Source organism: Microcebus murinus, chromosome 10 (genome assembly GCF_040939455.1).
Source record: "Microcebus murinus isolate Inina chromosome 10, M.murinus_Inina_mat1.0, whole genome shotgun sequence".
NCBI classification, from domain to species: Eukaryota; Metazoa; Chordata; class Mammalia; order Primates; family Cheirogaleidae; genus Microcebus; species Microcebus murinus.
In genome coordinates this window covers 58,086,498-58,097,652 of record NC_134113.1, presented here as the reverse complement: position 1 = coordinate 58,097,652, position 11,155 = coordinate 58,086,498, and the positions used below count along the sequence as shown (strand labels likewise).

At 50.1% G+C, this 11,155-nt stretch overlaps 1 protein-coding gene across 1 annotated transcript; it reads right to left on the bottom strand.

Moving 5' to 3' along the window:
* Positions 1 to 3,296: 3,296 nt before the first annotated feature.
* On the bottom strand, positions 3,297 to 10,852 carry HOXC13 (homeobox C13). The gene is made up of 2 exons (XM_012764974.2): positions 10,061 to 10,852; positions 3,297 to 4,847 (listed from the first exon to the last, which is right to left on the bottom strand). Exons 1-2 carry the CDS (start codon positions 10,794 to 10,796, stop codon positions 4,591 to 4,593), a joined length of 993 nt encoding a protein of 330 aa, XP_012620428.1. The 5' UTR covers positions 10,797 to 10,852; the 3' UTR covers positions 3,297 to 4,590.
* Positions 10,853 to 11,155: the final 303 nt, after the last annotated feature.

Sequence of the window (11,155 nt, the reverse complement as noted above, 5' to 3'; positions counted from 1 at the left end):
GGTTCAGAAGGGTGAGGGGCAGGGGTTCTCAGCCTCAGAAACCTTCTGGATCCCCCCACCCAAGGCCGCCCGCAGGCCCAGCCGAGGTATCGAGAAGGGCGGGGCGGGGGAGGCGGAGGAAGCGGCCAGCGGCAGGCAGGCGCGCGGGAGCTGAGTTGCCAGAGCATCTCTGGAGAGGCCGCCTTTTATGGGCGTTATTAGCGCCCTTGTCTAGACTGGAGACTACACCTCCTCCGTGTGTAAACAGAGGCGGCGGGCTCGGGCGGGAAGGGGGATGGCGCGTCAAGGGGGCTAGCGGCCCTCCCCTTCGCTGGCCACCGGAAGATCAAGGCCTTTTCCACCCTCCCCCCTTCCCTCTGCTCCTTGTGATGTCAAGGTCAGAAAGACCTAGTCACGGTCAAGGCTAAAAGAGGAAGAGCCTGGTTGGTTGCGAACAGGCTCTGGCCCCCTCCTCCTCCTCCCAGAAGCCCCTCGCTCCCCAGGGCCCCTCAATTCACCACCAGTGGCTGTCTAGATACACATCTGCCTGAATCGCCCTCGGAGTTTTCTTGGGGGGGGGGCTGCGATACTATTCAGGACAGACCCCAGCGGATCTTAGGGTGGGGGTGCTCTCTTGAACAGATGGAGCCACGGAGGGGGCTGTCTGCCGCATGGACCCCAGCTCCAATGGGAGGGCTGCTCAGAGAGATGGCAGCTGCCCCAGGGGCCTGCCCCCGCCTTGCACCCACACTGGCCTGCTGTCCCCGCACTGCTGACCCAACCGCCTGTGGATCAACCCCAGGAGCAGATGGTCTCAGGAGCAGACAGTCATGGAGGGATCTGCCAAGAGAACTGCTGGCCTTGTTCCCTCAGGTGGGTTCCTGGTTGTAGGACTACTGGCTGAAAGGCCCATTCTGCTGGCCTGAGGTCTAGTGACAAAAATTCGGATGGGTAAGGGTTCTTTCTCCCCAGCTCAGGAAAGGACCTAGCTAAGCTCTCTCTGGCAGCCTGGGAGAGTGATTTCCAGATGGAGAGTTTCTTGAGGCCCCAGCCCACCGGCCTCCCAGTCCTTGACTGGGGATAGGGGAAGTGCCATCAGATTATGAGAAAGATAGTGGGAGCCTCTATCCCTCAGTCTGTTTGTGTTCCCACACAGAGATTTCACCAGCCCTTCAGACCTCCCCTACCCTCTTGTACCCTCATATTTGCCTTCACACTCAACCGCACTCTAACACAACACCAGGAGAGTGGCCTTGCAGAGAAAGACTTTTTACATATGTAAATACACTCTGCACCTTGGCTGACAATGTTCTCACATATACAATAGAATACATGCAAGCAAGACATTCTCCACTGCTCAAAGGCTCTACACATATACACACACACACAAACACACGCATACATAAACACACCATTCCCAGGAATGGACCATTCTCAGAGTTCCCAAAGACAATGTCAATTCATGGAAAAAGGAAAGGTAAGGGGCCAGTACAATCAGGTAAAGAATACTAAATTTCCCCACTTTGCCTTCCCCAAACACACACCCTCAGCCACATACAATGCTTGCTTACTCTTATGAAAGACTCATCATCTCTGAAATTAATCTAGGCATGATAATCCTCCAAAATTAACCCAGTTATATTTAATCTAGTGCATGATAGAGTCCTAAACACCCTGGCACACTGGAGTTCACAGGCACTCAGAGGAATTGCAGTCATTGCCAGGGTTACCAGTGTCCCAATGCACCCCCGTGAGCCTGCACAAGTTTCCTCTTCTCCTTTCATTACCACCTTCTGGGGATGTAGGTTGTGTCACTCTGTAGGGGAAGACTCACTCATAGGATCATGTGTGAGTTTGTGTACAGCAGCTGAAGGATCCTTTGAGAGAACTCTAGACTTCTTTCTACTTACTGTGCTCCAACATCCACTGTGCCTAAAGCAGTACCTAAAGAAATCAAGAGAGGTGGGACCCATAGTAAGAGAGCCCTAAGGCTTCTTGTCTGCTAAGTTCCTTTTTCTGACCAAATATACACATTTAGTCTCCAACTCCTTTCATCTTCAGGGAGATCCTAGGGGTTTTTGGAGAGAGGTTGGCATAATGGATGGGAGAGGGAAGGGAGGTGGAATTCAAAATGAACCTTATTCCTGGGAGATTCCTCTATTCCCTCTCAAATCTCCATTGCCCAAAGTGTGACTCTTTGGGTAGTTAACACAGAGTTGAGACTGAGTGAACAGGACTGGCAGCCAACTTAGTAGCGCAGCTCCACACAGGACAAATTCTTTGTCTCTTTGTCCCTCAGACTCTGTGTGTCCGTGCGCGCATGTGTTTCACCCCCAGAAATAATTTAAGTGAAATTTTAAAGTATTCAGCCCCATCAGGCAAAGGGAGAATGGAGAACTCTGATTTCTAATCTGACGCCTCCAGTCTTTCTGCGTCTCAGGAGAGGAAAAATATATATAAATAAAAATTGCTGCAGTAAAGATTTAATCTGAGATAACATTGTTTTAGGCTATATTGCTTTTTAAAAGTCTCTTAACCTGACAACTTAACGATCTCATTAACTCTGCCAGATAGGGAGATAGGCACTGACGCGACAAGGAAAACAAATTAGTGGCAGCATCTACATAGGCTCCTGATTGCCTAGAAGACTGGGGTTCCCAGGAACGCTAGAGAGTAAAAGAGGGGTTGGTTTGGCAAACTGGGGGCTCAAAGAGTCTTAGCATCCTGACCTCTCTGGACAGGCTAGCGGGGGAAGAAAAGAGAGCAGCCAGGGAAAGCTGAACTTGAAGCTGCGCCCACCAGGCAGGCTGTACTGATCCCATCCCAGCCCTAACTCCAGCCCAGAAATGGCTTAAGGTATTTGGCAGCCTCTGGGGGAAGTAGGGCACCAAGAGCCTAAGGTTATATCCCCCCCATAGCTTCCACCACTACCCACCCAGCTCCCAGCTGGGATGCTGTCTTCTCAGCACCCAGAACCAGGTCTGAGCTCCAACTATTAACTGAAACCACCAGCAAAGTATTTTTCTCACTAACCTGCTTCCAAGCCTTTTTGTCACTGATTACATCTTTCCCTCCTCAATATACACTCATCTAAGTTGGTTGTTAGGATAGGAAGGAGTTTTCTCCTGTTTAGACAGTATAGATTACCAAAAATAACTCAAAACTTAAGTGGAGAAAAATACTGGTTTGGAATCCACCTAGCTGGGGATGACGTATATACCCTCCCCCTTGCCTATTCTGGCTGAGTCAGGGTATCATAGGCTGTCCTGAAGAGCTAGTGGACAGAAAGGGCTTCAGAAGAAATCTAAGCAATAAAATCAAGGCAAAAAAAAAAGACTTTATTTTAAAAACAGGTTTATGGGCTTTTTTCTTTTTGCATTCAGTACATTGTCATTCAGACATCACAATACTATATACAGATACACAACATTTTTTTTAAAAAAAGAGCCTATTTTTGATGGACATTTCAAAAGAACACTGTTTTGTAATGCACCAGTGGGAAGGGAAGAGGTGAGGGGGCCCCCACAGCACCAAGTTGGTCTTTGAGGAAGGAAATGTTAGGCAGCATCTACATTTAGCTGGCTAATTGGGGGCCAGTTATTCTAGCCTCCTGGACTGGCTCCTCTAGCTCTCCTCTGGAAATCAGTGAAAGTGAAAGCATGAAGCCTCTCTTCTGCGCTATTGCCTGGGTGGAGAGGTGACTGGAGAGGGACTCTGCTGAAGGACCCACTCTCCATCCCCTTGGAAGAGAAGTCTGTCCTTAAGGAAAAAGTTCTGCCTCTGTTCCTGGCCTAATCCCCAACCTCCCCAGATAGAGAGAGTGAAAGAGAAGAGATAAACCATATTTAGCAGCGTGGTTGGAGTGTTGGTCCTCCTTGGACGTCCACATGTTGACTGAGAACAGAACAGGGGAGGCAGTGAGGGCAAAGGCAGCTCCTGAGAAATTCATTTCTTGGGATGGAGGGTTGAAACAGACAGGAAAGAAAGAAAACCTACCAGCTCTGAGCGCCATCTGTACTCCAAGCACGCTGCCAGATCACTAATAATTATCATTAATATTAACATGACTTTAAAAATATGCACAGAAAATCTTTACTGGGAAACCTTGCCTAAGGAGTGTGGGAGGGACAGGGAAGGAAAGTATGAGCTCCCGGGATCCTGCTCCAAAGCCGCACCCTTAACGAGGGTCTGTCTTCTGCCAGCCTGGTCATAAGATGAGGCAAGAATTGGGGTCATTCCTCAACCCTGATTTCGTTGGAATGACTGGGCTCTTCGCTGCCACTTGGCTTGCTGGCAAGGGGAGAGGATAGCCTTGCCTGGATAGCCAAGGGGAGAGGAAGCAATAGCCTTCCTCCCACAGCCTACCTGGACCCACCTCCAAAGCTGCTGAAGCCGGGTGGGTCCTGTCCGAATAGGAGTAGAGGCTAGGGATGGGATGGGGAGTAGGGGATGGCCAAGCCCGCCTTAGCCCCAGCCTCCCTGCCTCCCCCGGCACGGTTCCTCTTTCCCGTTAACATTAAATACTCGTCTGCACTGGCGCAGCGTCCATAGGGTTAGGTTATGGTACAAAGCGGCGACATAAATAGACGGGGTGGGCAGCTGGGTGGGCGGTCAGGTGGAGTGGAGATGAGGCGCTTTTGATTTGCTGACCACCTTCTTCTCTTTGACCCGCCGGTTCTGGAACCAGATGGTGACTTGGCGCTCGGAGAGGTTCGTGGTGGCCGAGATGCGCCGGCGCTTCTCTTTGGTGATGAACTTGCTAGCCGCGTACTCTTTCTCCAGCTCCTTCAGCTGTACCTTAGTGTAGGGCACTCGTTTCTTGCGCCCACGTCGGTAGCTGCTCACTTCGGGCTGTAGGGGAACCACGTCTGGGGAAGAGAGAAGGCAAGCGGGAGGAAGTGAAGCGCGGTAGGACCGAGACAGGGGCTGAAGGACGCTGCCAAGGCGCAGGATTCCCACAGGGGTTCAGATCGGGCCAGCGCATTGCTCTCCCTAATAAAGCCCCCTAATCCTTTGCACCTCTGTTATTAGCAGGGCTATGGATAGGGTGAGACCACCGGGGTACTCACCTCCCTCGAAAACTTTAAAGGAGCAGGCACCAAATACTCAGCAATCAAGATAACATTTTAATGCAATGATTAAAAAATTCAACACGAATGCAAAAAATCCATAATGAACAAAATATCAATTTTTAAAGTAAACGCAGGATCAGTATTAACTGATTTTTCCTTTTGTTTCAGGCTCCAATGTGGCTCTGCACAGCCTTGCTATTAGGATCCATGCATCCTTAGAGCCCCTCACCCCCATTTACCCTGGCCTGCCAGCCTGCAGGGTTTCAGGTATTCAGAAAAATCCCTCCTTCCTGCAGGTTGGTTATTTAAGTGCCTATCAGCTTATACTCTACTCCATCATCAGAGGAAGGAGTTCTGTTGTATGCTTCAGGGAGGGCATGGCACAGCGGGGGGTCAGCTTCAGTGGGCACAGACCACCAAATGGGTCCTCATGCCTTTGGGTCCTCATGCCCTGCACTAGGGGCCTGAGGCACTAGCGACCCAAGGCACCAACAGATAGAAAAAACGTGTCCAGGTGAAGCCAGCCTGCTTTGGGGCCAAGCACTCTAGGAATTAGGGCCAAATGTAGTGAACCACCTCACAACACCCAAGGTGGGAGGTCCTGGCCTTGAGACATAAGGAGTCAGGTCCCTGGAAGTAGGGGCTCCACATCCAGTCCCACCAGAACAGCAAATTCTGTTCCAACTCTCTCCCTCTCCATTCCTTCAAGGCGAAAGGAAACTGTCTACATTACATGCACCAATTCTAACTCTACGCCCTAAATACCTTGCCATCCCAACCACTACTGCCAGTTCAGTTTCTTCGGGTTCTGAGAATTTCATAGAAACTAAAAACAATATATGTCACTTATAACCCCACCTTCCACTCCACCCTCACCCTTGTCAATAAAAGGTCATAGCAACACTTTCAAGGGGAAGTGGGGAATTATCTGAATAACTCAGCCCTCATTTTTTCCCATATTATTATTAGATCTCTGGCGGAAGCTAATGAGAAGGACCGAATATTCGGGGTTTTCCCTTCATCCCTACTGCCTTTTGGAACTATTGGGCACAGCCCACAGCAAGGACACAAAGTTCTTCCTGAAATGTTTGTTCCCACCCCACCCTCACAAAGCACCTTCCCTACATCCATCCCAATTGGGTCCGCTCTCTCCCAGGGACTCTTGTCTATATAGGATGGGGAGAAAAGCAGTTGCAATGAAATGCAGAGGGAAATAAAGTGCTCAAGAAGAAAATGGGAGAGACAGGTTCCCATGGCTTGGTGTGGTGTCTTCATAGTGACAATTTCTCAGGAAAATTGTTGGACTTGGCATTTTTCTGCCTCTGTATGAATGAGCCAACATTTCTTAAAAATCTGAAAAACAAAACAACTTCATTTTAACAGATTAGATCCTTTAGGTTAAAAAGGATTTTCCTGAATATGATCTTTTGTTTTTAAATCTCTCAGTTCTCAAATTTGTTTTATTCTTACAGATGTAACTATAATTCCAGAAATTGATGATTTGGGGAGAATACAATGAAGAGGGTAAGTCGTGATACCATGAGTTTGAGTTTTTGTTTTTAATCTTCAGAACATTTCTTCAGGCTTATTTTATTAAACCCACTTTATAAGATCAGGAGTCTGAGGGTTAGAGTGCATAAAATAACTGGTAGAGCCAGACTTTAAACTTAGATTCTTCTGACTTTTAATAAAAATGATACAGTAAGTTTTAAATGGAAACAGGCCACCTGGTTTTATCCAGCAATAAAACACCTTATTTTCCCTGGAAAGTAAAGGGGAATGAAGGTGGGTTTTAGTTTCTGAATTAACCAGATAATGGCCCCTAATTTTTTTTTTACCTCACTTTCAGTAAACTCTCACAATTACCTACCCAATTTTGATTCTCTAAACTCTAACTCTATATTTCTAATGAGACTTAATCAACACAATTCTAAAAAATCAGTTATAGAAAAAGTAGACAACTGGTCTAAACTGGTTATTTTTCTCTATGGGATGCCAAAGATTGATTTGGCCAAGTTTTTCATGGATCAGACCAAACTGTAGGTTGTTTTGGCCTCTTGGGGAAATAGCTCCGGTCTTGCCTTCTCAAAGAAGCCCCCTTTCATTGCCTACTGCCTTGTCTGGAAAGGAAGTGGGATCTACAGATGTGGGAACATCTGGTAGCTTAGACCTCAAGTTGTATCTATACTGCCTAAAGTGACTGGGGACTTGGGTATTAATTTTACAATCACCCCTTCCCTAGTCTCCCTCCAGATCACATACACAACCCATTCCCTACCTAGGAGCCTAACAGACATCTTGAAGAGTGAATAAATCATATCAATTCTCCGCTATAGCTTTCTCTTAGGGCCGAGGGGCCGCTGTGTACAGCTTTCCACAGCCCACCCACTCTTGGCCACCCACCCCCACAAGTGGGCTCTGGGCTCTGAAGAAAATCTTGTCTAGCTAAAAATCCAGCCAGCTGCTCTTCTCAACCAAAATTCAAAGGCTTGTCACTAGGGACTTCTAGTCTGGCCCAAAGAGCCCACTGTTTCTCCCTCTTTCTCTCTCCCCAATCCCATCTTTCCTTTTCCCCCCTCTCTGATTCTTTCCTGAAATTTCCTCTCTGTCAGAAGGAAAAAAAAGTGTCTACACTGATCATATGGGGGGGGGGAACAGCAGTGAAGGAAGGGTCTGTATAATTGGGAGAAGGAAGAAGCCACAACACATCTAGCCCTAATTATCTGGATCTTGCTGAACAATTGCCTCCATCTCCCACACCAGCCCAGACTGCCATAGATGAGGTTTCTCAGAGCCAGAGGCGCTGAAGACAGACAGCAGTGTTTATGCCTAGATGTTGCCGAACAAACCACAATTGCATAGACAGAGTTATCTGGAAATCTCACTACTTCTAAAAGATCTCTGAGTGGGTAGAAAGATGGAGGGTGGTGTCTGAAGATAATTCCTAATTTACCTGCCTCTTGCCTGGACCTCTGCACTCACTGAATACACCAGCTCAATTCTATTTCCACACAGGGAATGTGTGAGCGCATAGCTTCTAAGGCACACCGGGGTTTTATATCTATTTCCATGCCGTAATTTGCAAGTGCATTAAATCTCAATTGGGCTGTATTTTTTTTTTATTTCCAAGATATTTTTCTCTAGGAAGCTGTGATCAAAAAGTGTTTATTTTTAAGTGTCGTTATTTTTTTCCTGGGAACCTTCAAGATGCTTATTTTGTTCAAAGATATTTCTCCCCAATCTTTCATCCCCACCCCACTCCACATGCATACACAAGGATGCCAGAGCAGCGCTTTCTCTTCCACTTCTTCACTCTAAACCAATTGCCCATTGCTCTAGGCCTGTGGCCCAGCACACAGTGGCTCTAGTAAGCATCTGCTCCCCTGCCCCTTGGTCCCTTGGCATGGCCTATCGGCTCCCCTGTTCCAGGAATTCCTGCTGGATCCCCATCTCTTAAGGAGCTTTCTATTTTGGCAAGATGAAGAATTAAGGAGCCATCTGTCTATAATACATTATTGTATATCTACATGTAAATTGCCTAACTTCTAGAAATGTTATGTGTTTCATATTGGGTAGTTAATACAAAATGATATTATAAAAAAATTTTATAGCCAATGCCGAGTAGGTGATGCATGATACCATGTACTAAAATCATACCATCCTTAATTCTGGCAGTCAGAAATGGGGTATCTAGGGTGGATCACACCCTGGTACTGAGTTGTATTATACTAAATAATTTCATATTTACAAGAATGCTATTTGCTACACTCTCTAACATCATTCAGTGATTTTTCACCGCCCACCTCCACCTTCAGTCCCGGGTGCAGAGGAATTTCAGGCCCACCCTTAGGAGGTCTTCAGGTCTATGCTTTCCAATTGAAACAGCCTGGCATGTGGAGCTAGGGGGCTCTTTGGGCAGAATGTGGAGACATCTGTGGTTGCCCCCCAGCCCATTCTAGGCATCAGAAAGGAGGACCCTCTCCCACTACACTCTTTTTACAGGGAGAACAGACTCAAATTTCCTAGACCCTGATTTCTTAGTGCATGGTGGAATCCGAAGCTCCTGATGTGGTTTTGGAAGATCTGGGTAGTCTTTCCCCTGGGTAGTGTGGGAATTGCAGGATCCTTTCTTGTTCAGGAATGGCCTCAATAAGAGAGGGAACTGGGCATCTGGGAGCTCTCCCCTCCCATACATAACCAGATAAGACCAAAGGGTCCGCAGCACCGGCCTGGATTCCCCACCTCTCATGCCCACATCCCTCTTTCTGTGTCTGGGGCACGGATAACTAACTCTCTCGACCATATCTGGGAGAGTTGGCAAAGAAAACGTCCATAGGATTTGAGTTTAGTATACCAGATAAAATGTTACATTCCAGAGAGGGATGCAAGCTCCCTTCTCTCCACTCCCTCTTGAGAGATGTTAGCTCTTCTGCTCCCTCAATAATCAAGACATTCGTGGTCGATTTTAAAAAATAAATAAAAGAAAAAAGAAAACCTACATTTGTGTAGACTATGGCAAATTAGACTGCTAGTTAAAAAAAATAATACTGTCTAGTGCCTGATCGATCCTGAAAATTCAGGCAAAGAAAGTGGGGGTTCTTATTTCCCCCCCAATTATTTGGTGGGTTGAGGGTTTTGTCCTGGATTCCAAGACACTGGTCCACCCCACCCCCATCCCTGGCTGGAAGCGGGCTTTGGGGCCAGGAGCCCCGTGTGAGGCTGGAGCGTGAGGGGGAGGAGATGAGCTACTGACCGAGCAGAGCCCGCGGCCCGGCGCTCGGGCGCCTGTGATTGCTTCACTCTCCGCCCGGCAGCTCCAGGGAACGTGTCGGAGCAGATTTCTTCCCCGGCGCATTCCTCAGCGCAGCTCGCCCGGCCGGCTCCTTCGGCAGCCCAGCCGAGCGGGCGCGCCAGAGCCAGACGGCGGGGGTGGCTCGGGCGCGGAGCCCCGGGGCAGGCAGGGCGGGGAGGGGTCCCCGGCGGCGGCAGCGCTCAGGCCCCTTCCTTACCTGGGAAGGGAGACTTCCAGAGATGGGCGGACTGCGACTGTTCCTTGGAGCAGTACACCTGACTGTCCCAGCCATTGGAGAGAGCCCAGTGCTGGTAGCCTTCGACGGGGATGAGCGCGTCGTGACGCGGCTCCGGGTGCCCGCTGATCCCGGGCACCACAGACACGTCCAGGTAGCCGGGCATCGCCTGGTAGGAGCTGGCGAAACTGGGGTAGAAGGCGAACTCCTTGGCCCTGGAGGACAGGTCGTCAGCGGGCAGGGCGCCCGACGGCTCCGGGTATTTATCGCCCGGGTGGTAGGCGCAAGGCTTCTGCTGTAGGTTCACGTTGTGCGACAGGCGGCAACCGTAGTAGCTGCCCCCGAACGGGTAGCCATAGCCCAGGGTGGCGCTGGACGAGGTGGGGGGCGCGGGCGGCGGGGCGCACTGGCGCGCCGCCTCTGGGGCTGGGATGTCCGTGTAGACGGCGCCCTGAGGCGCGCCCAGGGGAGCCGGCGGACGGCCCAGCACGGGGTGCGGAAGCAGGTCTCGGCAGTGGCTGGCCGGACAGCTGCTGCCCAGACCATCCATGCTCGGGGCTTTGCCAGGGCTCGCTCCGCTGCAGCCGCCCCCCGCTCCGCCCGCGCCGCCGCCTCCCCCACCGCCGCCGCCGCTGCCGCCGCTCTCCGCCGCGCTGTCCTCATAGACGTACATAAGGCTCTCCGGCCAGCGCGGATGCAGGAGCAGCGAAGTCGTCATGACATGATCTGCTGGAGCTTTTTAAAAACTCCACTTGCTTGAGGCAGCGAGCTGGGGAGACACCTCGCTCCCTTTTCCCCTCCCCCATCCCTCCTCCCTTTCCTCCTCACCCCTCCCCTCCTCCTCCTCCTCCTCCTCCTGGTGCATCCACCTCCCTCACCACATTCCCTCTACGCATGCGGAGACACTTCATTAAGAAATCTGCCGGCTCCCGCCCCCCTCCCCTTGGCACCTCTCCTGCGCCCACGTGACACTGTCCGCGCACGTGACGTCCTGGCTGAATCTCCTGGGGTTCCCACCCCACTAGGTGGGGCGGGGCGAAAAGAAGAAGGTCTCTGTTGATTGGCTCTCGGGAGGGG

Bases quoted from the DNA above. Each gene is read 5' to 3' on its own strand.
- HOXC13 (XM_012764974.2), bottom strand. From the start codon at position 10,796: ATGACGACTTCGCTGCTCCTGCATCCGCGCTGGCCGGAGAGCCTTATG. The intron at 4,848-10,060 runs GTAAGGAAGGGG...TCTCTTCCCCAG, and splicing joins CTGGAAGTCTCCCTTCCCAG to ACGTGGTTCCCCTACAGCCC.